The sequence below is a fragment of the Pongo pygmaeus genome, chromosome 7 (assembly GCF_028885625.2).
Source record: "Pongo pygmaeus isolate AG05252 chromosome 7, NHGRI_mPonPyg2-v2.0_pri, whole genome shotgun sequence".
Lineage (NCBI taxonomy): Eukaryota > Metazoa > Chordata > Mammalia > Primates > Hominidae > Pongo > Pongo pygmaeus.
The window spans coordinates 30,926,134-30,953,315 of NC_072380.2; the positions used below are offsets into that span (position 1 = coordinate 30,926,134).

Below are 27,182 nucleotides of genomic sequence, written 5' to 3' on the forward strand. Positions count from 1 at the left end.
TTTTTGTTTAAAATGAAAAGTTTATTTGCTGAGTACACCAAATAGGATGCAAGCACTGTCATGACAAATATACAGAAATATGTAGATCAACATAAAACAGTAATTTAGTTTAAATGAAGGGAAATCTCTTTAAATGTTATGACAACATACTCCCAAGAAGAACCTTTTCTTCAGTTAAGTTAATTATACATTTCAATAAAATAAAGGATAATGGATTAGTGGAAGTTAGCTTGTGAATTTTTCTTAAAAATAAAACTCCAACTCTATTAATCCATGCCAGTTAAACACTATAACTAAAATTTCCAAATAAGCGCAAAAGGAGATGAAGCAGTTAGTTACCTTTTTTGCTTGAACAGTCCAGAGGAAAATGGTTACTATAAATACAGCAGGCAAACTGTTAGACTGACCTATCTAGAACATAGTGTACTAAATTTCAGTCTCAAATTGTGCTAAATGCTCATCATTAGTATGGCACATTTGGTCCATGATGTGGTTTAATGCCAAGACAGATCCCAATTTGTTACAGAAACACATAGATTACTGTTGCTTTTTGTTTTTAAATACATATATTTTAAAAAGCCAGGTATACTTCCACATACAAAGGCAGGTTTCCCAGGAGAAATTTATAGGAAGTAGTCTGGGGTGCGCCGTGTAACATGAGGCTCGCCACGACGAGGCGCTGGGTCAAATTGAAGGCTGTAAATGGCAAAAAAGGAAGCAAATAAAGGATTTGACTTTGCAAAGCAAACAAATGAATAAAGAACAAGACACTGTAGTAGAAACAGGCAGTCCTGCTTTCCCACCATGACTACATCACTTATGGCTGGAATGGCCATGGGCAAATCACTGCAGGATGCTCCCATTCCAACTAACTGCTTCATAGGGCCATGGTGAAAATTTAAGAAGACAGAATGTCTGGTTTGGTGCCTGGCATAACAATTTCTAAATATTATTATTATTTAAAAGCTTAAATAATTAAAGATTAAATAATATTAAGTTTAAATAATTAAACAATAATTGTTTAATATTATTTAATAATAATATTTTTTTTTTTTTTTTTTTTTTGAGGCACAGTCTTGCTCTGTTGCCCAGGCTGGAGTGCAGTGGCCCGATCTCCGCTCATTGCAAGCTCCGCCTCCCGGGTTCACACCATTCTCCTGCCTCAGCCTCCCGAGTAGCTGGGACTACAGGAGCCCACTACCATGCCCGGCTAATTTTGTTTTTGTATTTTTTTTTAGTAGAGACGGGGTTTCACCGTGTTAGCCAGGATGGTCTTGATCTCTTGACCTCATGATCCACCCGCCTCGGCCTCCCACAGTGCTGGGATTACAGGCGTGAGCCACCGCGCCAGGCCTAATATCACTATTTTCTTGAGTGTTTCTGGCTAGTGGATTTTTCCAATTATTTTTGCGCCTCTATTGAGATGATCATGTGTTTTTTAATCCCTTGATATTAATATGGTTTATTATATTGATTTTCATGTTTTGAACCAACCTAGCATTCCTGGGATAAATCCCACTTGCTCACCTGGTGTATAATCTTTTTACATATTGCTAGATCCAGGTTGCTGGTACGTATGTTGAAAAATTTTGTATCTGTATTCGTAACAAATGCTGGTCTGTGTTTTTTTGCCTTTGTCTACTTTTGGTATCAAGGATAATAATGCAGGTATGACAGAATGAATGGAGTAGTCCTCCTCTTCTGTTTTTTGGAAGTGTTTGTGAAGGACTGGCATTAACTCGTTTTTATTTTTGAGACAGGGTCTCACTCTGTTGCCCAGGCTGGAGTGCAGTGGTGTGATCATGGCTCACTGCAGCCTCAACCTCCCTGGGCTCAGGTGATCCTCCCACTTCAGCTTCCTGAGTAGCTGAGACTACAGGCTGAGCCACCACACCAGGTTAATTTTTGTATTCTTTGTAGATACAGGGTTTTACCACGTTACCCAGGCTGATCTTGAATCCTGGGCTCAATCTGCCTGCCTTGGCTTCCCAGAGTGCTAGGATTACTGGTTAGAGCCACCGCACCTGGCCAATTCCTTTTTTTAAACATTTGGTGGACTTCATCAGTGAAGCCAATTGGGCCTGGCCTTTTATTTGTGGGGAGTTTTAACTTTTTCACTCATTTATTTATATTCTTTTAAATTAAATAGGGACAAGGTCCTGCTATGTTGTCCAGGCTGGTCTCAAACTCCTAGTCTCAAGCAATCCTCTCAGCTTGGCCTCCCAAAGCTGGGATTTACAGGTGTGAGCCACCATGCTGGCTCAATATTTTCACATTTGAAAGGTCATTCAGATTTCATATTTCTTGAGTCAGTTTCAGTAGTTTCTTTTTAGGAATTAGTACATTTTATCAAAGTTACTGAATTTGCTGGCATATAGTTATTTATTGTATTCCCTTATAATCCTTTTTATTTCAGTAAGGTCTCTAGTGATTTGGTAATGTGAGTCTTTACTCCTTTTTTTCTTGGCCAGTCTAGTTAAAGCTTTTCAAAGCATCAACTTTGGGTTTTGTTGATTTTTCTCTAATGATTTTCTACTGTTTGTTTATTTCTACTCTAAACCTCGTTTCAGAAGCTTACATCAGGTTTAGTTTACTCTGCTTCTTCTAGGTCCTCAAGTATAAAGATAGACTACAGGTGCTTAGCACCATACCTGGCTAATTTTTAAATTTTTTTGTAGAGACGGGGTATCCCTATGTTGCCCAGGCTGGCCTCAAGTGATCCTCCTACTTTGGTTTCCCAAAGTGTTGGGATTACTTGCGTGAGCCACAGCATCCAGCCATGTTAATGATTTCTAATTTCATTTCCTTGTGTTTGGAGAATATACTTTGTAAGAATCCAATCTTCTTAAATTGCCTGAGGCATGTTTTATAGTCTAGCATATGACTATGTTTCATGTTTACTTGGGAGGAATGTATTCTGCTGTTGTTGGGTGGTGGTGTATAGACATGAGGTATACAGTCAGTTTACAGTGTTGCTCAAGTCTTCTACTGCCTTCATCTCCTGCCTAGTTGTTCTATCCAAGAGAAACAGTTTCTGTTGCTTAGTTTTTTCTTGTGTAGAGGTCACACTTCCTTGTTCTTTCCATGTTCTTATAATCTGTGGTTGAAAAATTGGACATTATAGATAACATATTGCAGTAACTCTGGAATTCATGTCCTTGGGGACTGATCTTGTCTTTTTGGTGGTTTATTATTTTTGTTTAGTGACTTAGCTGAACTAACTATAAAGTCTGCTTCCCTCATAGTGTGCAGCCCCTGTGGCCCTGCTCAGATGTTTTCACTTTTTTTTTTTTTTTTGAGTTTCGCTTTGGTTGCCCAGGCTGGAGTGCAATGGCGTGATCTCCGCTGCCTCCCAGGTTCAAGCGATTCTCCTGCCTCAGCCTTCCGAGTAGCTGGGATTACAGGCATGCGCCACCACGCCCAACTAATTTTGTATTTTTAATAGAGACTGGGTTTCTCCATGTTGGTCAGGCTGGTCTTGAACTCCCGACCTCAGGTGATCCGCCCACCTCGGCCTCCCAAAGTGCTGGGATTGCAGGCATGAGCCACCGTGCCTGGCCATTTTCACTTCTGTTAATCTTTCACAGCCTGGCTACTGAGGGGCTGTCTCTGGGTAGGCATAAGCCACTTACTGATCAAAGATTGTACTTAAGCCCCCTTGGCCAGTTAGATCTTAAAGCTCACCCTAATGACCACCGGAAATGTTATGTGACTTGCAGATTGCTATCAAAGCTGAAGGAGTTTATATTTTAGCTTCCCATTCAGCCAGGGACTAATAGTTGGATCTTCATATGCACTCAGTCCAGAGAGGGTATAACCTTGGGCATGCACATATTCTGCCAGACTGTCAGGGATGAGTGTGATTTTATTTTAAAGCCTGACTTCCTAGGAGGTGCTCCTGGGTCAGAGTAATTGAATGTTCAGTCAATGATCAGAGGTTGTGTTTAAGCCTCACGTACCAGTGACGGTTACACCATTTGTTGATCAATCTACTTATCCGTTTCCTGGGGCTGCCGTAACAAATTACCAAACTGTACAGCTTATACAACAGGGATTTATCCTCTCAGAGTTCTGGAGGCTACAAGTCTGAAAGCAAGATGCTGGGAGGACCACGCTCTCTCTGAAGGCTCTAGGAAAAATCCTTCCTAGCCTCTCCCTAGCTTCTGATGGCTCTGGCAATCCTTGGCTGGTAGATGCATCACTCGAATCTCTGGCTTCACACAGCATTCTCCCGTGTGTGTTTCTTTTCCTCTTACTAAAATCCCATTCGAATTGGATTTAGGCCCACCCTAATCCAGTACAATCTCATCTTTAATAATTATATCTGCAAAGATCCTATTTCCAAATAACATCACATTTTGAGGTTCTGGGTGGACATGAATTTTTTTGGGGGACACTATTCAACTCAGTACAATCTATGTGTGGCTTGAAAATATTATCTGAATACCTCACATCCTACTCTGACTGCTCCTGAGTGGGTATGGCTAGTGCATGTGCACAGCCTTCTTGTCCCCCAGGGCTGACTGTGATCCTAGAAGGGCTCTTCTTGGCTTTTCCCCTGGTGCAATTTGTTGAACAACATGTTGCTCTGCTCTTTTGTATGTTGCTCCTAGTATCATGGGAGCTATTACAGCCCTCTTAATTGGTTTCCACCATGACATCCACTGCTTTCCACAAAGCACTCAGATTTGGAATTCTCCATCACCTAAGTAAGATAAGTCCTCTGAGGCAGAGCTGAGGAACTTCAGTGACCTGCCTTTCCTCCTGAGCAGAACTTCTGTGCCAGTGCAGGCTGTGATACCACCTGGTTTATGAGCAGGTGCTGGGGTAACAGCATTGGGAAACCCAGCATTCTCATCTGCCATGCATGCCTGGAGCAGAGCTTCTGCCCCAGGAGCTGGGGCAGGGAAGGGGGCCTCAGCCTGCTTGACTGTGTCTACCAGGAGTAGAGCTTTTGTAACTCCAGACTAGGAGAGGTGAGATATGCTGGCATCTGATCTCTGGGAGTGAAACCAAAGCCCCAACCCTGGAAGCTGATAAAGTGGGGGAATCCCTTAACCTCCTGACTATACCAACCCAGAGTAGAGCGCCTGTAGTCGTTTCTGTGAGAGGGATCTGGGAGGAGTTGGAGGGGGCAAGTCATAGCTCAAATGCCACAGACTACGGCTATTATTGCTGAGATTTAGTAGGTTTTCTTGAATTAACTGTTTCTCCACCTGCTGTATGCCCTTAGAACAATTTCCAAAAGCTTTGAAAAATTATTTTTTAAAAATAATGTTCTCCAGCTAATGGTTGTTTTTGCTGGGGAGGGGCTTTGCTATACTCCTCATCCAATTTCAGAAACAGAAATCTTCTACTTCTATTTTTAACATTTAAAATTTTCCTTCTGAAAGTAAGTATATACAATTAAAATTTACAGTTACTCACAAGGAATATTTTAAAGTGTCATCTAATTCCATGATAGCAGCCTGGTTCCCACAACGATAACAGTAATTGGGTGCACTGAAAATGGTAACCACATTCCGATCATGACACCAATTGTATCCCTGCAGGATAAAAACAAATTCATTATTTCATTATAATATTATGATTTTGACACAGACACATTTAAAAAAAACTAAACTCAAAAACTACAGGTACTCTCTGTGGAAATGTAGTCGTCTATATTACTATATAAGGTCTCCATCTTTAATAGTCTGTGTACCTGTAAAGAATACTGTGCAATTCGTGGGCCTAGGATTCTGTTAAATGCAGCTCGCCAATTGTTGTTTTGCCTTATCTATGCTTGAAATCTTGGCAAGGATGTGTACTGAATTTCTCTCACAATCATAATTAATTTCTCAATTTTCCCTCACGAATTATGCCAATTTTTTCTTTATATATTTTGAAGCTATTACTAGGTAAATACAAATTTAGAATACTTTCTTCCTAGAGAACTGGGCCAGTTTTCATCAATAATCTCTTTATTTCTAATAATATCTTTTATTAGAGTCTATCTCATTCATATTATTAGCTATAGTATTATATATAGTGTGTATACATATATACATGCTCATTAGTGTATGTATATGTGTATATATATACGTGTGTGTGTGTATATATATACACACATATACATACGTGTGTTGCCCAGGCTGGAGTGCAGTGGCGCGATCTAGACTCACTGCAACCTCCAACTCCTGGGTTCAAGCAATTCTCTTGCCTCAGCCCCCTGAGTAGTTGGGACTACAGGTGCGTGCCACCACACCAGGTTAATTTTTTGTATTTTAGTAGAGACAGGATCTCACCATGTTGCCCAGGCTGGTCTCGAACTCCTGAGCTCCAGCAATCCGCTTGCCTCAGCCTTCCAAAGTGCTGGGAATACAGGCACGAGCCACCATGCCAGCTTATTAGCTATATTTTTGATATTTTGATTAACTACTTGATATACCAATATACCATTTTCCAACTCTTACCTCTAGTTTGTGGTGTCTTTTTTTCTTTTCCTCGTTTTTTTTGAGACAAGGTCTCACTCTTTTGCCCAGGCTGGAGTGCAGCGGTCTGATCACAGCTCACTGCAGCCTCAACCTCCTGGCCTCAAGTGACCCTCTCACCTCAGCCTCCCGAGTAGCTGGGACAATAGACATATGCCACCATGCCCAGCTAATTTTTTGACTTTTTTTTTTTAATAGAGATGAGGTCTGACTATGTTACCCAGGCTGGTCTGAAACTCCAGGACTCAAGAGATCCTCCCACCTTGGCCTCCCAAAGTGCTGGGATTATAGGCATGAGCCACTTTGTCCAGCCAGTCATTTATGTTTTAGGTACATCCCAAATAACAGCTAAATTTTGATTATTTATCCAATCTAAGAGTCTCTTTCAGGCTAAAATTTTAGTCTATTTCTTATAATCATTGATATAATTAAATTTATTTTTACTATGTAAATTTGTGTTTTTTTATCATGCTCCCTTGTTTCTACTGGGCTGGTGAAGTTTTCTCTAACATCTTGAAGCCACTCTCTACTGGTCTGGAGGGATTATGTTGTTTATATTCCCTTAGTAGTTGTAAAACAGTTAACATTATAGTGGAGAAATCTGGCAGACATCATCTTAACTAAGCTATTAAAGTTGCCACCACTAGCACTGAGACAAGCAGATTTTAGGACCACTTGATATAATGCACGGAGGAGGACACACCATCTTCCTATGGCGTGACTGCCAAAAATGCATACATTGAATCCCTAACTGCAAGGAAAACATCAGTCAAACCCCATCTGAGGGATATTTCTGTAAGATAAAATGCTCCTACTCTTCCAAAATGTCAAGAATGTGGAAAACAATGAAAATAGGAGGATTTCCACATCAAAGTAGAATGAACACAACCTAATCTTTGGATTAGATTATGCACATACAGCATGCACAAAAAATTACATTTTGCCATAAAAGACATTAGTGAGACAAATAGCAAAATTTGAGTAAAGTGTTCACATTAAATAATAGTAGTATATGAACACAAATTTCCCAACTGTGATAACTATACAGTGGTTATGTGACAGCGTGTCCTTAATTTTACAAAATACACATAGAAAGTTGGTAGTAAAGGAGTTATCTGTCTGCAACAGATACTCAAATGGTTCAGAAGAAAGTGTGGGGGGTGAAGAGGAAGAGAGACACAAAATGATAAAGCAAATATAGTAAAATATTTACAGTCAGGAATTTGAATGAAGCACACAGGGAATTTTGGGGTACTATTTTTGTAACTTTTTTCTAAGTCTCAGTTTCAAAAATGAGTTATAATTCTGCTCTGGTCTACTAGTGCTTTCCCTACCTGCTAAAACCAGCAAGTTTTTTCTCTTTTCACCTAGGTAATAAATGGTGAGGAATGTTTCTTAGTTAAGTCATAATGCCTTATTACAGAAGTATATACTAATCTGAAATAAAGATCATTCTGTCAGGAAAGTACATACCTCCATTACAAGCTGGTGGGCACGAGAAACCAGTGTGAGACCATTGGCATGGTTAAAGGTTTCAGAAATGTCTTGTCCAAATGTGTAGCCAGCACCACGTGGTGAAATACCCCATCCACCACGATCATCTGGATCTGACCATAACAGATCACACATTGGGCCCTGGCCAAGAAAAATAAGTACATGTTACAAATTATTATCAGTCAAACTTTATCGTCCTCAAAATGTGGTTGTATTTTCTTTTCCTTTCTTCCTTTTTAAATTAAGTTTACCTCATGTGGAACTTCCTGTAAGCGATCCAGGGCTCTTATATGATCCAGTGTGTCTATGGATGGAGACAGGCCACCATGGAGGCAGAATATCTGTACATGAATTAACAAAAGAGAATGTATTTGTTCTACTAACTCCTAACAGTTAACAAAGAGTAAAGAATAGTTATAGTGCCAACATTTAAACATATTTTGTCCATCTTTTTTTCTTCTTTACCCCTTCTCTGGTCAATGGTATCCCCATCCTTGGGGACCCACCATTAAATTTCTTTTTTTTTTTTTCCCCTCCCTCCCTCCCTCCCTTCCTTTTCTCTGGTCAATGGTATCTCCATCCTTGGTACCTACCATTAAATTTCTTTCTTTTTTTCTCCCTCCCCACTTCCCTCCTTTCTTTTCTTTCTGTAGAGATGGAGTCTTGCTGTGCTGCTGAGGATGGAGAGCAGTGGCTATTCACAGCCATGATCACTGTGCAATGCAGCCATGAACTCCTGGGCCCAAGCAATCCTCCTGCCTCAGCCTCCTGAGAAGCTAGGATTTCAGGTGCATGCCACCTTACCCAGCTGTCATTACAGCTTCTGTTGGTTATTGCTGTTATATACAATTTTTTGTTTCTGTTACAGCAAACACTCTGATTCCTGTTACTGGCTACAATAAATTTTCAGTTCCTTCCTTCATATTTTCTAAGTACATAATCAAGTCATTTGCAAAAATATTTTTGTTTTTTCTTCTCAATGTTTATACCTTTTAATTCTTTTTATTGCTTGGTGCAATAAAGAACAGAAGTGGCCAGGACTTCTAAAATAAAATGGAATAATACAAATGTTTTCTGTTTTGTTTTTTGTAAACTACCTAGTTTCAAGTCCATGCTCTAGGTATTCTGAATCAGAGAGAATAACACAAGTTTTAACAAGCATTTTCTTTCTGATTTTGATTTTTTTTTTTTTTTTTTTGAGATGGAGTTTCGCTCTTGTTGCCCAGTGCAATGGCGTGATCTCGGCTCACCGCAACCTCCGCCTTCCAGGTTCAAGCAATTCTCCTGCCTGAGCCTCCTGAGTACCTGGGTTTACAGGCATGTGCCACCATGCCTGGCTAATTTTGTGTTTTTAGTAGAGACGGGGTTTCTCCATGTTGGCCAGGCTGGTCTTGAACTCCCAACCTCAGGTGATCCGCCCGCCTTGGCCTCCCAAAGTGCTGGGATTACAGGCATGAGCCACCTCACCTGGCCTGATGAGAAGGTTTCTAATGTTTAGCTGATGGTATAACCAGTGTTTCTTTATCCACTTACTATTATTATTTTATAAAATAACTGAGTTTTGAATCATAAATATAGGAATTTTTTTCCCAAATGATTTTGGTCTGATTTTATTTTTGTGTGTGTGCCACGTCTGGTTTGGCATTGAGGTAATACTAGGTATACGGTGTGAGTTTTGAACTCTCCCCCATCTTTTCCCAAGTTCTAGAACACAGAAATTATATGTTCCTTAAAGGTTTGGTAGAATTAGCCTATAAAACTATTTATACCTGGTTGCTATTGGTAGTTTACTTATATTGGGCGAATTTCTGCAAGCCAATTTTAATAACTGGTATTTTACTATAGTAAGCTTCATTCAGCTTTTCAAATTTAGTGCACTAAAGCTGCACCTGTTCTTGTGATACATGAGCTCCTGCACAGTTATAATTATGCCTTATTTCATTCCTAGTGTTTTATGTGCCTTCCATCTTTTCTTCTAGATCAGTTTTGTTCACTATTATTTCTTTTCTAGTAACTTTTCAGAAAGAGAGGAAGGAAGGAGGAAGGGAAAAATATATAAAAGCTCTACTAACGCACCCATTTTAAAAACTAGATACTTCATTGAAACTGACAGGCTGTCTTTTAAAAATCATTGTCCAGCAATTTTATTATTAATGAAGACTATGTTGCTTCAAAACAATTAAAAACAACCTTAATTAAAATTTAACATCTTTTAAATTCACACTTTCTTTTAACAAGTCCAGGCAAAGTATCGTCTTTTCAAATTAATCACGGCAGTGTCCAAAATCATGGCTGAGAAAAAAGACCATCAGGATTACACAGGGAAAGTTATAACCAAATTATATTCCCACAAGCAGTCTAAGAGAGAATTTATTACATTCTTGACAACTCTGGGCTTTTATAATTTAAGAATTATGGAGTTTTATTATATGTTTTATATTTATTTATTTTATTTTTTGAGACGGAGTCTCACTTTGTCACCCAAGCTGGAGTGCCGTGATATGATCTTGGCTCACTGCAACCTCTGTCTCTCTCAGGTTCAAGTGATTCTCCTGCCTCAGCCTCTCAAGTAGCTGGGACTGTGACTACAGGCATGCACTGCCATCCCCGGCTAATTTTTGTATTTTTAGTAGAGATGGGGTATCACCATGTTGGCCAGGCTGGTCTCGAACTCCCTACCTCAGGTGATCCACCCACCTCGGCCTCCCAAAGTGCTGGGATTACAGGTATGAGCCACCTTGCCTGGCTTTTGTGTTATATTTAAATCAGTTCATGCTTACAGTGATTATCTCTAGAAATTGAAAGAGGAAATTTGCATAATTTCTTCTTATACTTTTGAATGTTTCATGACATGTCTGCACTACTTGTTACAGCAAATGCAGAAATAGCATTTGCTTCTATTTTCTTTTTTTGTTCTTTGAGATGGGGTTTTGCTGTTGCCCAGGCTGGAGCACAGTGCTGTGATCATGGCTCATTGCAGCCTTAACTTCCTGGGCTGAAGAGATCCTCTCACCTCTAGCTTCCTGAGTAGCTAGACCACAAGCACGCACCACTGTGCCTAGCTAATTTTTAAATTTTTTTTTTGTAGAGACAGGGTCTCACTACATTGCCCAGGCTGGTCTTGAACCCCTGAACTCAAGCAGTCCTCTTGCCTTGGCTTCCCAAAGTACTAGCCACTGTGCCCTGCCAAGCATTCACTTCTCAGGGAAGGTGTAATACACAATATAACATTTGCAATTACCATGAAAATAGAAATGAAAAGTTATTCATGGTAACCAGCAGACACTGTGTGTATATGCAGAGATAGTTTTAAATAAGATCTTGCTTTGCTAGTACTATACATCAGTGTCTTAAACATTTATTTATAATGTTTATCGATATCTTAAAAAGCACAGCATATTCTTTGGTTAAAAGATTTACATACATATCTGAGAACAACAGGAAAATTTGCTGGTCCAAATGTATGTGAAACTTATTCACTTCCCTGCTTTGAAATTTTAAGTATAAGGGAAGGAGGAGGAAAAGGCCAAGGAGATGCAGAAACACAGGTCATATGAATCTAGACCCTAGCTTACCAATAGTCAGTCTCTGCCTTCATTTACCTCCTCCCAAGATGTAAGCACACACATACATACCTGTCCATCTACTAAAGCTGTAAGTGGAAGATAATCAAAGAGATCTGTAAAATATTTCCAAACGTTGGCATTCCCATACTTTCGCAGACATTCATCATAAAAGCCATATACTTGGGTAATCTGTCTGCTTTCGTGATTTCCTCTCAATATTGTAATGCGTTCTGGATAACGCACCTGGAAGAAAAGGAGTAAAACCCATAGTAAAATCACATTTTTACTAGTGTCATGTGAAGTACATTAGTCTCTGACCCATTTTTAAACATGGCGCTTTTGGCCACCAGTATATTAAATGTTAATTTCAGTTTCAAAATAAAAAACTTGCTTATTCATAACCAGGTCTTACTGGTTAACATTTGACATGTTTATTATAATCATCCTTTTTCATCATGTTTCGACAACCCTCAACAGAACCTTTAACTAATATTTATATTACTATAACAAACTTGTATCTGATACTTTGCTTCTATTATCTTCATCATTATCAAATTATTACTTTCCTAAATCTTTCTAGAACACTATGACTTCTTACTGCTGAATGAGTAGTGAAAATCACAGGTTTGAAGCTGAGACAAACTCCTTTACATATTAACTTCTTCCCTTTTCAATTTTTATTTCCCACAGGAAGATTGGATTTGCCAATAATAACACAAAAACAGGCCCCTGACAAAACTGGGCAAGATTTCAAATGTATTAATAGTTTCCTTTCTATTAAAAAACATAAGCGACTATTTAGTTAGGAATGCGTCTGATAAGAAATACGAAAAAGCATTGGATTCTGCAAATTAAGCAAAAAGCTGCAAGTATGTAATTCAATTCATACATATTTTACTAAGCATCCGTTATGTGTCTAACGTAAGTCTGGTGCTATAAAGCCAGATGCCAGGTCTACACAAGTACAGTCATGTGCTGGGCAGCGTTTTTGTTAACAGATTACATGTACGATGTTGGCTGGAGCAAGAGACAATACCATATAGCCTTCGTGTGCCGTAGGCTATACCACCTAGGTTTGTATAAGTTCCAAAGATGACAAAATCACCTAATGGCACATTTCTCAGAATGTATGCCTGTAGTTAAGTGACCCATGACTGTGTAATATATGGCTTCTGCTGTTGAGGGACTAACCTCACTAAGGAGATATGTAAAATAAGTAATAGAAGGCAATAAGCCACTTTTGCAGCATAAATAAGGGCTGGGAGAATAAGTTTCCTCATAGTAATTTAGAGCAGAAGGAATAAGGTTAAAATGGTTGAAGGTTACATGGAAGAAGTGAGACCTGAGCTGAGTCTTGGCAGAAAGGTAAGAAATCAGGGACAGAGTAACCTCGTGGGGGAAATCGAATATGGAAATAAACAGAGTCCAGAGCACTGAATAAGAAGAAACTTTGATTTGAGCCAGAGTTTATGCTACCAACCGCTGGCAGGCAAAAATTCAGACTAGACTATAGAAGGCCAGGCAAGGAGTTTGAATTTGATTCTATGGGCAACAGGCAATCAACAGGAAGTAGCAATATAAGTGTTAAATAAGAGATTTCATCAGCCAGCGTATGCCAGGTGGATTTGGGGGGGATCAGATCTTGGAGGCAGAAATATTAGTTACTAAGCTATTGCAACAATCGAATTGTGAAGTGATAAACTGTGTGAAAATAGAAAGAGACAGGAACAACACTTTTCAAAGCAAGGATTTAAAAAGACTTGTCTATTGACTCAATATAACGGATAAGTGATAAAGTCAAATATGATTCCAAGACTTCAGCTATGGACTACTTGAGAGAATGATACATTTACCGGGAATACACAGAAGTTATCTTTTTCACCTCTCCTTTAAAAAGATGTAAAACCAATTATTATTTTAAGGGGCTATAAACTGAACAGACCATAAAACAGATGATATGCAATACTGTCATTCTTGCCTTTTGCCTGGTTTAAATCTTGAAAAAAAAATTGAATTTCAATAATCGTACCTTTAATGCTACAAGAAGAGTCACAGTCTCCACTGAATAATATCCTCTGTCTACATAGTCACCCATGAATAAGTAGTTTGTATCTGGTGATTTTCCACCAATTCTAAAGAGTTCCATAAGATCATGAAATTGACCATGCACATCTCCACAGACAGTAACAGGGCAACGAACCTCTTGCACATTTGATTCTTTTGTTAAAATTTCCTTTGCCTGTTAGAAAAGTGAAATCAACAATTACAAAGTTAAAACAATCATTTCTTATCTATTAAAAGAAAATTTGGGGAAAAAAACACTTGAAATGTGCCTTATAAAAGCATATGTGAAAACCAAACAACGAGATAACACTTCACTAGAAAGGTTATAATAAAAAAGACAGCTAATAAGTGTTGCAAACGTGGATAAATTGGAACTCTCATACACTGCTGGTGGAAATGCAAAATGGTGCAGCTGCTGTGGAAAACTGTCTGGCAGTTCCTCCAAAGTTAATCCTAAAATTACTGTGTAATCCAGCAGTTCCACTCCTAGGTATATACTCAAGAGAAATGAAATCCAGTTTATACATGTTCATGGCAGCATTATTAATAACAGCCAAAAAGTAGAAACCACCAGATATTGATCAACCGATGAATGGACATAACATATTCATACAATGGAATAGTTACTCAGCCATGAAGAAATGAAGTACTAATACATGCTACAACTTTGAAGACATTATGGTAAGTGCAAGAAGTCAGTCACAAATGATCACATAATGTACAATTCCATTTACATGAAATGTCCAGAATAGGCAAATCTTCAAGGCAGAAGGTCTGTGTTTTAAAAAGAATAATCTTATTATTCACAAGTTTAAAAAGGTCAATGAAAGAAAAAAGTCACAAGTTATGCAAATTCTTGTGTAAACAAACATTCTTAAACCAATTCATAGGCCAACCTTGAATTTCTTTATTCCAATTATTCTATATTTATAGAATTAAGTTAGAAAATATCATTAGGTGGCCCTGAAGTACAGAATTTATGCTTAAACACTGGCAAATGAAATGTTCTGACTATATCAAAGTTCACTAATGGCTCATTGATCTGGCTTCTCTGCCTAATAGCAAAAGACCCCAGAATCAGAAGAAAAATTTAAAAGCCTCTGAAGTAACAAAACAGACATCATAAAAATGTACCTAACCCACCAGAAGAGACTCTCAGGCCTTATTCTGGGCCTACTGTTATCTGCAAAATTCCAACAAGCTATTTACCAAGTTTCCAGGTCCATGACAAATTAGAAACAGAAAACCACGAAAGGTAAGAGATGAGAACTGGGACTAATACAGAATGCAAACCGAGAGGAAGAAACAACCGGATGGCTAGCATAGCTAAAACACAGGGCAGCCGGGCGCGGTGGCTCCCAGCACTTTGGGAGGCTGTAGGGGGAGGATAGCTTGAATCCAGGAGTTTGAGACCAGGCTGGGCAACACAGTGAGACCTCTGGTCTCTATAAAAAATTAAAAAAATAGCTGGGCATGGTGGTGTGTGCCTATAGTCCCAGATACTTAGGAGGGTGGGGTGGGGTGGGAAGACAGCTTGAGCTGGGGAGTTCAAGGCTGCAGTGAGCCATGGTCGCACCACTTTGCAGTTAACCCCGGGTGAGAGTGAGACAAAAGAAAAAAAAGGCAACAACACAGCACAATAAAAGTCAAACAGGGCCGGGCGCGGTGGCTCACGCCTGTAATCCCAGCACTTTGGGAGGCTGAGACAGGTGGATCATGAGGTCAGGAGATTGAGACCATCCTGGCTAACACAGTGAAACCCCATCTCTACTAAAAATACAAAAAACTAGCCCAGCGTGGTGGCGGGCGCCTGTAGCCCCAGCTACTCGGGAGGCTGAGGCAGGAGACTATGACGAACCCGGGAGGCGGAGTGTGCAGTGAGCCAAGATCGTGCCACTGCACTCCAGCCTGGGCGACAGAGCAAAACTCAGTCACAGAAAAAAAAAAAAAAAAAAAAAAGTCAAACAGGATAAAGCTTAAAGTAAAAGCAGATGACAGCTTAGACTGGTGGGAGAGAGCACAATTTTAGGGACAGACAGTTCTCTGCCTCTTCAGTGATTTGATAATCTGAAGAGTATTTAAAAACATGGATTTTGAGTTTCACTGTATTTCCTGCTACTCTGCATTTTTGTCAACAGACTTTAACACTGAGTTGAGGGATACTCAACCTGTAGCGATTTTCAAAACACACAATAGTTTGTACACACACTGTAGGAATCACAAAGTTACTCTAGCCCCAGATTACTTTATGCCAACTAGATGCACCCAGCCCAGACTCTTAATCTGAAGTAACTCTAAAGAGCAGGGACAATGGCAAGTTCTATTCCAACGGAAGTGTTCTCTCCAGTGTTCTAAAACATTTCTAAGGTATGATTCTAACTGCACCTCTAACCTCCCTTAATTTCTGCAAAATGCTCATGCTTGGTTCTCCAGCTTTTTTGATTCTAGACTACCATGTATTCTTCTACAAATGCCTTTTCTGCTTATAGCCTGGTAGGATTCCCAAGAGTTATGGACAATGTAGCCCATACTTTCTTCTCCTTGCCTGTAATTAATTAGAATGAGATTATATGCACTGAAGTCTTCCAGAAAACATGGGTTCTCTTCAGTTTTAATCTAATTGTGTAATCTTAAGGCCTTTATACCCTTCAGTTTCTTTTCCTGAGATCACAAATTAAACAATAATTTTACCAGAAGCCACGTTTATTCCACAAAACAGCTCCCAATACACTACAAACATTCTGCACACCACCTATTTTTTGCATATGAAGAACATGGCTGAGGAGATTATATACAGAAACATAATGGTTGTCTGGGAGGTAGGAGGGCAGTAGACAGGGATGGTGGGTAGAGTGCATTTGCTTTCCTTCCTTTCTGAGGTGCTTGCACAAACTTTCTTTGAGACAGGGTCTCGCTCTGTTGCCCAGGCTGGAGTGCAGTGGTGTGAACACAGCTCACTGCAACCTCAAACTCCTGGGCTCAAGCAGTCCTCCCACCTCAGCCTCCCAAAGTGCTGAGATTACAGGTCTGAGCCACTGTGACTGGCCAATGCTCAAAATTTTAAAAAACAAATTCTGTATTACTTTTTCAAACGGAAAAAACCTGGCTTCTTAAACTTCAAAACAAATTCCAGATGGCAGTAATTATAAAAACCACTACAGTGTTATATCCACACAATGGAATTTTATTTAGCCATAAAAAGGAACGAAGTCCAGATACATGCTACAATATGGAGGAATCTTGGAAATATTATGCTAAAAGAGAGAAGCCAAACACACAAGACATAACCCTGGAAATGAAATTCAAATCAAAAGTACACAGAAGAACCGACTGTGGGAATGCTGACAATGCTGCTGTTGGAGAGACTCCAAATATGCAGCCAGGAACTTAGCAACATGCAGAAACTTAGTGACATAAAGAAGTGAAAATCCAAACTTATTGCATAAATGAGGAAAATGGTTTTGGAAGAAGTGATGCTAGCAAAAATCTCTTTCTGTATTTGTCAGGAAAGATCACTTTTACTTCGGCTCCTAAATAAATCAGACGAACAGTTCCTAGGACTTTATAGGTATATTTAAGATTATCTCTTGTATCTTACTAGCTTTTGTTTTTTCTTAAGACATGGTCTTAATCTTCTTGACAAATACAGGTATTTCATGACACTGAAAGCACAAAGGAGGCCGGGGGCAGTGGCTCACACCTGTAATCCCAGCACTTTGGGAGGCTGAGGCAGAAGGATCACTTGAGTCCAGGAGTTCAAGATCACCTTGGACAACACGAGGAGACCCTGTCTCTAAAAAAAAAATGAGAAAAAAAAGCCAGGTGTGGTCGTGTATTCCTGTAGTCTCAGCTACTCAGGAGACTGAGGCGTGAAGATAGCTTGAGTCCAGGAGCACAAGGCTGCAGTGAGCTATGATCATGTTACTGTACTCCAGCCTAGGCGACAGTAACATTCTGCCATTAAAAAAAAAAAAACAAAAAAAAACCAACAACAACAAAAAAGCAGCTTCCTGGACCTGCCCAAGACATAGTCAATCAGTCTCTGGAATGGAGTCAAGGAACCTGAATTTCCTATTTCTTTCCCAAGTGATTCTTATGTGCGCTTAAAGTTTAAGGAAAAGATGGACAATCAGACTATATAAAAATGCTAAAACTTGCACAGTAAAAATTATACACACATATCACAAAGTAGAAAATAATATCTTAAACATTTTTAAATGGCTAACTTTTAATTTCAAAGAATTTATACAACCAAGAAAAGACAAAATGCCTTTTTTTTTTTTTGAGACGGAGTCCTGCTCTGTCGTCCAGGCTGGAGTGCAGTCGCGCGATCTCCATCTCAGCTCACTGCAACCTCCGCCTCCTGGATTCAAGTGATTCTCCTGCCTTAGCCTCCTGAGTAGCTGGGATTACAGGCGCGTGCTACCACACCCGGCTAATTTCTGTATTTTTAGTAGAGATGGGGTTTCACTATGTTGGCCAGACTGGTCTCAAACCCCTGACCTTGTGATCCACCTGCCTCGGCCTCCTAAAGTGCTGAGATTACAGGCATAAGCTACCGTGCCTGGCTGACAAAATACAAACTTAAAACAAAAAAAGAATATGCCAACTCAACTGGAAAAATCCCTCACGTTGCACACACTCCACAATTCTGATAAATCTAGCCTTGTTTTCTTCATGTCTTTTGGTACTGCCATTTATTTTTATTAAGGTTCTCGTCCCTCAGAATTTGCTATGGAATAAAAATCTGTATAGTGAAGAATTAACCTCATCCGAGGAGAGGTCTGGCCTTTGCCCCTGGAATTTCCTGCTTGGTAAAGAGTATCTCTGCCTGGGGGCTCTGACCTGCGGACCGTTAACAATGTGACTTATGATGCGGACTTTGAGTGATCCCATTATCAGTTTGGTCTCTGGAGGACTGGGCACCACAGATGTCAGCCCCTCTTGTACTCTGCCCTTATGAGTCTTTTCCCTTGGCTTACTTTAAATTGTATTCATTCCCTGTAATAAACCATAATCATGAGTGTAACAGCTTTAAGTGAGTTCTGTGAGTCATTCCTGTGAATCACTGAACCTAAGAGTGGTTTTCAGAACCCACGGAACTTGTAATTGGTGCCAGAAGTGAGGCAGTCCTAGGGAGTGTTCCCTGTAATTTATAGTTCACTAAACTTTACTTTTTATTTGTCTGCTGTTCTGAAGGTACATCATGACTAAACTTTTGAAGACGGTGTCAGAGGTGAGAACAGTGTTAGGGACTGTGCCTTCTAACTCTTGCAAAATCCTTTTTAATTACAAAAGTAAACCACATTATAAAGAATTTGGAAGGTTTTCTATGACCACCCTATTAAAAAAAAAAAAAAAAAAGAGTCTCTTGAATTCAAGCCCATCACTGTCCCCATCTTCTGCTTTTTCTTGCCAGCAAGAATCACTGCCTGGTGTTCGTTAATCGTGTCCCCTCTTCACAGCTGAATCTCTAGCACTTTGAACAGTCTGGTACATAGTGGTTCAACTAAAATCTGTTGAATGTATGGGATAAATACACAGTGGCAGCATTCTGTCAACCAATCCTCTCCTTTCTTCTTCACTGCCCACAGGAACAAGCGCCTCTTTTGCTACTCAAGCCAAGTGGAGGATACACTGAACCAATTCTGAGCCCTCATCATCCAGGACATAAATATCATGCGGAACTCTTTTAAAGGAAGATGAAACTTAATTATTTCCCTCTCTATAAGATGGGATTTTGAGCTGGGCGCAGTGGCTCACGCCTGCAATCCCAGCACTTTGGGAGGCCGAGGCAGGCAGGTCACGAGGTCAGGAGATCCGAGACCATCCTGGCTCACATGGTGAAACTCCATCTCTATTAAAAATACAAAAAATTAGCCGGGAGTGGTGGTGGGCGCCTGTAGTCCCAGCTACTCGGGAGGCTGGGGCAGGAGAATGGCATGAACCCGGGAGGCGGAGCTTGCAGTGAACCGAGATGGCATCACTGCACTCCAGCCTGGATGACAGACAGAGAGAGTCCATCTCAAAAAAAATAAATAAATAAATAAAAGGGATTTTGAGCAAAATTAAACTACAGCCTACACACTGTATCCTGCATATTTAAAAAAAATCCAATTATGCTAAAAAGTTAATTCAAATAAGCTTTTTTCTAAGATTGAATAGGTGAGAACACTTAAATTCACCACTGTATCCCAGTCTCAATATAAAAACGATTGTCTTTGTATAAAATATTCACTTAATAGATCTCCAATGGAGTCTCGCACATTTCTGGTGTAACATGATGCTATTATAACACAAGTCAGGAATCTCAGGTTGCACCTCAGGATTGTCTTTTAATTCATTTGATCATGAAAGTATCTCAGTCAAAAAACAGTTTACAAGGAATGATGATAAATATTTCTAAATTACAAAGGACACAACAGCAAACCAGTTCTAAGCTTGAGCGCTTGAGCTCTCCCATTCTCCAGAAAGGAAACGCAATCTGTAATACACAGAACTCCTTCCCAGGGTTAATATGATTTTTTTTTTTTTTTTTTTTTTTTTTTGAGATGGAGTCTCCCTCTGTCGCCCAGGCTGGAATGCAGTGGTGCGATCTCGGCTCACTGTAAGCTCTGCCTCCTGGGTTCACGCCATCCTCCTGCCTCAGCCTCCTGAGTAGCTGGGCCTACAGGTGCCCGCCACCACGCCTAGCTAATTTTTTTTTTTTTTTTTGTATTTTTAGTGGAGACGGGGTTTCACCATGTTAGCCAGGATGGTCTGGATCTCCTGACCTAGTGATCCGCCTGCCTCTGCCTCCCAAAGTGCTGAGATTACAGGTGCGAACCACCATGCCCGGCCGTTAATATGATTATTAATGAAATTTAGAGTTGAAAAGTAACATACCGGAACTATTAGATCACATTTGGTCATTAAGGAAGAAAAGATGTCTTCATACAAGTTTCTTTAAACAATCTGGATTAGGTTTACATTTCATTACACTTACTTGAAGGAAATCAGTTCAAAACAATAAAAAATTTCTATTTAACACAGACTCAGATTTCTCACACAGATTGTCTCTGTAATTTTAATATTCTTCTTAGAAAAAACTACATTCAGAAAACAATCTAGGAAAATAAATCAAGCATTAATTCCAATTAATTCATTAATTGATAATTCCATTAATTCAATTTCTGGCATTTTCGTTTCCTTTTACCAAGGAAGGGCTTCATTCACCAAGTCTTTTGTAACATTTGTACTGAAGAAAAAAGACTGTGAAGAAAAATTTCTGCTAGATCTTCAAATAAGAATAAAAGGCACACACGGCAAATAAAAGCAGGCAATGAAAAGAAATTTTACATTGCAAATATCTTCACTTTATCTACTTAGGTATACAATTTGACAGGTCATATATAAACTAGAGAAATGTAACAAAGTCCACTTTCCCGCCATTAGCAATAGTTCATGCTAGTCCAGTTTGGTTTAATTTCTTTACCTGTCCACTAAGAGGCTGGCTTAGCAAGGAAAACAAATGATTTGTTCAGTCATTAGAATTGGGTCTTGACCCTCTGTTTCACTGTAATCATGCCATTCTTCATTATAGTAAGAAAGGAGCTATTTTATCAGTGCATTTTAGATTTTATCAATGGACCACCAAAGCTGGCACTAATTTTTGTTCGAGGGAAATTAAAAATGGAAGTACCAGTTAGGCATTTTGCCTGTCAAGACCACTATTTTTATTTTTTAAGCTGTAATCAATTACAGAAAGTAATCTAAAAAAATTTTCTCAATTCACAAAAATCACTCATTTTTACCAGGATCTAATCTTCATTAAGATGGTTTTGGGTATTCAGGAACAAGCATACTATTTCACATTAGGAATGAAGTCATATCCTAAAGATATTTCTGCTTATTTCAAGGCTAACGCCAGGACTCAGAAACATTTCCATCAGTTCAATATAAAATTTACATATTTATACTTCTACATAAGACTCCACATTTTTCTCAATAGGTACTTTATAATCATCAGAATAAAGATCTGCCAGCGCATACATTGGCTGAATTTCCCTCCCCACCTAAAGAATCATCACCAAGGTTCTTCAGTTATAAAATTTAACAGGTCAAAGAGCTTAAAATTTTTACTCTTTCTGAGACAACAGTTAAATATAGTTCTAGTCACAGAGTGTCCTGAGCAGTGCCAGCCTGGCTCTCTAGGCACACAATCTTCTAAAATAACTGCATACTGCTGATGCAGGAATGAATCACAGAAGCAATTTCTCTGCACACATAAGAGGAGTCAAATTCACAGTTAGCTTCAAAAGCTGGATTGCTAATTTAAGCTAGTGTTAAGAGCTAGTCTTCTCAGAAGGCATGCCTTGCTATTTTATGCAAACAATTTTTCACTAGGCAGAAATTAACCTTGGAAGCCAGACACACCATACCATTCATACTCTTTATTTTTTGTAGTCATTCACCCACTGGCACTAGGATAGATTTTATTTTTGCTACTACCTCAAAATAGGCCTTTACTAGTACTACTCTGGTCTTGATTTCAGTGGACTCCTTCAGCTTTCTTTTTTTGGAGACGGAGTCTCGCTCTGTCGCCCAGACTGGAATGCTGTGGCGATCTCGGCTCACTGCAACTTCTGCCTCCTGGGTTCAAGCGATTCTCCTGCCTCAGCCTCCCAAGTAGCTGGGACTACAGGCACACACCGCCACGCCCGGCTAATTTTTTGTATTTTAGTAGAGATAGGGTTTTACCATGTTGCCCAGGCTAGTCTTGAACTCCTGAGCTCAGACAATCCACCCACCTCGACCTCCCAAAGTGCTAGGATTACAGGGGTGAGCCACCATGCCCAGCCGACTCCTTCAGTTTTTAGGCAATCTGAATTAGAATAGAAATTTAAGGAAAAACCACCATCACACGATGTAACTTTCTATAGAATAGTATTCCCAATAGAATAAAAAAAATGGTATTTTTAAAAAACCCAAAAATTGAATCACAAGGAATTAAATATAGTTTATATAATTAGGTTTGACTTTTTATTTTTCTCATATTTTCTTTCTACATGCCTGCTACTCTTGCCCTAGAAAGGTAGGGCAAGTATTAAGCAGACCAAGTCAGGAGTAAAGATACTTCACACAACTGCTATTAATTCCAGTACTGTGTGGTTCACATAACAGGGACCACTACTTTTCAGGGTTCTATAGCCACTATATAAAAAAAATCTCCTTTGAAGTACATTTACCACAGAAAAGGCATATTGGCACATCTATCTATTTTGCATTTCTTACAAAAGAAAATGGGTGACACTTAAGATTAAAACTTTCAGCCTTCCTTTATTTTAACATTCACTGAGTGCTGACTTCTCATTAGGACTTTACATGGACAGTTTTTTTTTTTTGTTTTTTTTGTTTTTTTTTTTTTTGAGAAAACCGCACTCTGTCACCCAGGCTGGAGTGCAGTGGTATGATCACTGCTCACTGTAACCTCTGCCTCCTAGGGATTCTTGTGTCTCAGCCTTCGAAGTAGCTGGGAGTGCAACACTAAGCCCAGCTAATTTTTGTATTTTTTTTTTTTTTTTTTTAGTAGAGGCAGGATTTTGCCATGTTGGCCAGGCTGGTCTCGAACTCCTGGCCTCAAGTGATCTACCTGCATCGGCCTCCCAAAACGCTGGGATTACAGGCGTGAGCCACTGTGCCCGGCCAATGAATAGTATCTTAGCACTCACAACCAACCCTGGAGGATTGGTACATATTATCTGTGTCATAAGGAATCAGAGGTGCAGAAAGACTGACAGCTAGCAAGCTGTGAAGCAGGACTGGAACTAAGACAGGATGAACGCTACACTTGTTATGTATCAACAAGGAGGATGGGGTAGGGATATAAAATGGAACTAGAAACTAAGGTCAGAAAACATATATGTGTATATATACACATACACACACACAAACCACAAAGCTAGGTCATAGCTGCCAGAAGAGGGCTGCAAAACTAAGCACGGCTCCAAAAGAGTAGAGAGAAATGAGTATTATCACACTTTTCCATCCCATTGGCAACTCCATCAATGGGGGTAGAGAACAAAGATGAATGAATTTCACTAACAAATTCATGTTTTGTGGGTAAGTACAAATATTCAAAGAAAAAAATGGGCCAGGAGTGGTGGCTCACTCTTGCAATCCCTGCACTTTGGGAGGCCAAGGCGGGAGGATCACTTGAGCCCGAGAGTTCGAGACCAGCCTGGGCAACATGGTGAGACCCCCATACAAAAAAATACAAAAATTATCCCGGTGTCGTGACACATGCCTGTGGTCCCAGCTACTTGAGAGGCTGAAGTGGGAGGGTCCCTTGTGCCCCAGAAGTCTAGGTTGCAGTGAGCGGTGATTGCCCCACTGCACTCCAGCCTGACTGACACATCAAGACTGCGTCCCCCCAAAAAAAAAAGGCTAGTAAGATACAAGAGATAATCTTAAATATACCTGTGAAGTCCTAGGAACTGTTAGTCTGATTTATTTAGGAGCCGAAGTAAAAATAATCTCTCTTGACAAATACAGAAAGCTTCCTCAAGTGATCGTTGACACTCCGGTGTGATTATTTCAAAGTACAGCAGTGGTACAATATTCTTCTCTAGAAGTTCATCTTAAAATTATTAGAAAGTCAATAGGGGCTGTGCACGAGGCTCGCGCCTGTAATCCCAGCACTCTGGAAGGCTGAGGAATCACTCGAGGCCAGGAGTTCTAGACCAGCCTGGCCAGCATGGCAAAACCCCATCTCCACTAAAAACACAAAAATTAGCAGTGCAAGGCTGCGTGCACCTGTAATCCCAGTTACTCGGGAGGCTGAGGCAGGAGGATCCCTTGAACCCAGGAGGTGGAGGTTGCAGTGAACAGAGATGGCACCACTGCGCTCCAGTCTGGGCGACAGACTGAGCCTCTGTCTCAAAACAAAAATAAAACAAAAAAAGAAAGTCAACGGGAAAAACTGATTCAACTAACACTTTGCCCATAACTTCAAGTCTGTATTCTGATGCTCATAGTCAGGTTAACTGACTCAGCTCATTTCAAACCCGTACATTTCACTTCGCATTAGAGCTGGAGAGAGATGTTTAAGGCATAAATTTTAAGACTCATGAAATTACAGGTTATCACAATAAAAACGAATGTCAACTGAAGCCACAAGTAAGCAGTTTGTTTCAGAAAGAGAAAAATACCACTTCCTTGGCACTTCTATTTACAAAAATAAATCCTCCTGTGTTAACAAATAGTTACTTAATACACAAAGGCCCCGGCCAACATTACACCCGTTAAAAATATTATTGTAACTTAACACCAACTATTAGTGCTCCTTTTCTAAGTAAATTTCATGATTTTAAGAGTACCCTAAAATCAGAATAACAAAATCTTTCCTTCTCCAGTGCACTTCTGCCACATCATGACTTCTAAACACTACGGTTAAGAAAACTTTATAGATTACTGCTTAAAATAACATCGTTACTTCTTCATGGACTTCAAGTGAGAATTTTTAACATAAAAATACATGAAAATTATTTAGTCCACCTTGTAAAGGATGAATGTGGACAACTCTAGACTTTAAAGATGGAGAGATCGAAATAAATCCAGGGGTTAAGAAAACAATGGGTACACAATTTACAAAGTGAAGATCACACACTCACGATGTACAAGAACGAATTGATCACCAGCATGTTTTATTATTCTTTGGAAAAAAACTTCATATATATTAAAAACAAAAATAACTTTCTGCAAAGTGCTATCGTGCATGAAAACACACATCCCACTTATCATTTCCAGCAAACACTGTTCCCAAACTTAAGATCAGCTCTCATTTCTGAAAATCTACACTTTACTTCCAAAAGCCACTCAACACAAAGACCAGTCACCATCTGTTTCCACCAAAGTCAACCTCTATTTTAAAAATCACAGTTGGCCATCACGCCTACCTCTCCGCAAACAAACACTTGACACATTCAAGCATCAGTGATTTTTTTTTTTTTTGCTCTGTCGCCCAGGCCAGAGTGCAGTGGCGCGATCTCGGCTCACTGCAATCAGCCTCCACCTCCTGGGCTCAAGCGATCCTCCCGCCTCAGCCTCCCAAATAGCTGGGATTACAAGCACCCACCGTCACGCCCTGCTAATTAAAAAAATTTTTTTTTTTTGTAGAGACGGGGCCTCACTATGTTGCCCAGGCTGGTCTCTAACTCCTGGGCTCAAGCAGTCCTCCCGCTTCAGCCTCCCGAGTAGCTGTGGTCACAGGTGTGAGCCACCACGCCCGGCTTGAGTTAGTGATTTCTGAGGTGCCCCGTTCACCTGACAAAAATTCTGCATTTATTAACAAGTTCATTAACATGCACGACATTCTGGTTAATTTTAGGTGCATTTTCAGAAACTGGTCTGAAAATGGTCCTTTTCGGACGCCGCTCTCGCTAGTCCACTCGGGAAATGCTAGAGTGGCAGGAACTCCCCAGTGGAGCGCAGGCGACCCGGACCAACCTCCGGCTTCGCTCAGGGGGCTACGTTTCCCCGCCTGTCCGCACCCGAGCTCCCCCACGTCCGGGATCTGGGCGGCCGGCCGGGGGCGTGAGGCGGAGGCAGAGGGGGCAGGCGAGGGCAGCCCAACGCCCCGGGCCCTGAACCGCTGGGCCGGCCGCCTGGGTGGACGCCGGAGCCGGACCCACAGCCCCGCAGGCCCCCGGTGGGCCGCGCCGGGCCAGGGGCGGACGGGACCGGGGCGGGCAGGAAAGCGGCGGCCCGTCCGAGCCCCGCGCTCCCGCACTCGCCCCCGCGGCGCCCTCACCTTCTCGCACAGCGTCCGCACTTGGTTCTCGTTCAGCTGCTTACACTCGTTCAGCTGCTCGACCCACTGGTCCAGCTCCTTGGTGAACGCCTTGTCTTCCATGGCGGCCCGATCCCGATGCGGATTCCGAGCCCCGGCCCGGCCGCCGCCCTCCCCCCTCCCCACCCGCCCCCGGCCCCGGCCCGGGCGCCGCTCCCCTCTCCCTCCGCCGCCGTCGCCAGATCCCACAGGGGGAGGACTGAGCCGGGGAGGGCGGCCGCGGGCCCCGCGCCCCGCCCAAGCCCAGCAGGCGGCTCCGAGAGCGCGGCCTGGAGGAGACCCCCGCCCGCCCTTCCCCGCCCGGCCGCGCGCCGCGGGAGTCGGTGAACGACGCCGGGAGGTGCCGGGGAGCGCGGCGCGGGTCCTCGGCCTAGCTCTCGCCGGACGAAGGCCGCGCGCTGCCTCTTCAGGCCCGCCTCACGCCTACCTGCCTCTCCCGACTTATCTTTCCCCTTCTCTCGCTCTTTCTCTCCCCTCCCTCCGGGTTTTCGTCATCGCTCGGGCATTTCCGCCGGGAAAAGGCGAGCAGGCGGCGGCGCCGCCGGGACACGGCGCGCTAGGAGCAGAACAGCGCCCTCGCGTGGCTTGGCGGAGAAACGGTCCGAGGAGGTCAGGGTCCCTCCTTTCCCAACCCTGCCCCAGACCAAGCTCTGCTGGTTCTCCCTTTAGATACATCCTGATCTCTGGGAACTTTGTCCTCACTTTAGCTTCCTGCAGTGCTTTGCAGCGTTCTGGACAGGGAGTTGGAAAACTTGG

At 41.2% G+C, this 27,182-nt stretch overlaps 1 protein-coding gene across 2 annotated transcripts; it reads right to left on the reverse strand.

Annotated features, from left to right (window-relative positions):
- On the reverse strand, positions 1-26,925 carry PPP2CB (protein phosphatase 2 catalytic subunit beta). Of its 2 annotated transcripts, none has more exons than XM_063668608.1 (7): positions 26,854-26,925; positions 13,563-13,772; positions 11,603-11,776; positions 8,219-8,308; positions 7,947-8,108; positions 5,428-5,546; positions 1-696 (listed from the first exon to the last, which is right to left on the reverse strand). In XM_063668608.1, the coding sequence occupies exons 2-7, from the start codon at positions 13,677-13,679 to the stop codon at positions 624-626; spliced, it is 735 nt and encodes a 244-aa protein (XP_063524678.1). In that variant the 5' UTR covers positions 13,680-13,772; positions 26,854-26,925; the 3' UTR covers positions 1-623. The 2 variants fall into 2 exon arrangements, with proteins under 2 accessions (XP_063524678.1, XP_054353907.1); XM_054497932.2 differs by having other exon boundaries at positions 26,388-26,910.
- Between the last annotated feature and the right edge of the window lie 257 nt (positions 26,926-27,182).

Coding starts and splice junctions, on each gene's coding strand:
- PPP2CB (XM_054497932.2), bottom strand. CDS start 26,489: ATGGAAGACAAGGCGTTCACCAAGGAGCTGGACCAGTGGGTCGAGCAG. Junction 11,777..13,562: donor CTCTTCTTGTAGCATTAAAG/GTACGATTATTG, acceptor CTTTTCTTCCAG/GTGCGTTATCCAGAACGCAT. Junction 8,309..11,602: donor CAGCTTTAGTAGATGGACAG/GTATGTATGTGT, acceptor ATTCATGTACAG/ATATTCTGCCTCCATGGTGG.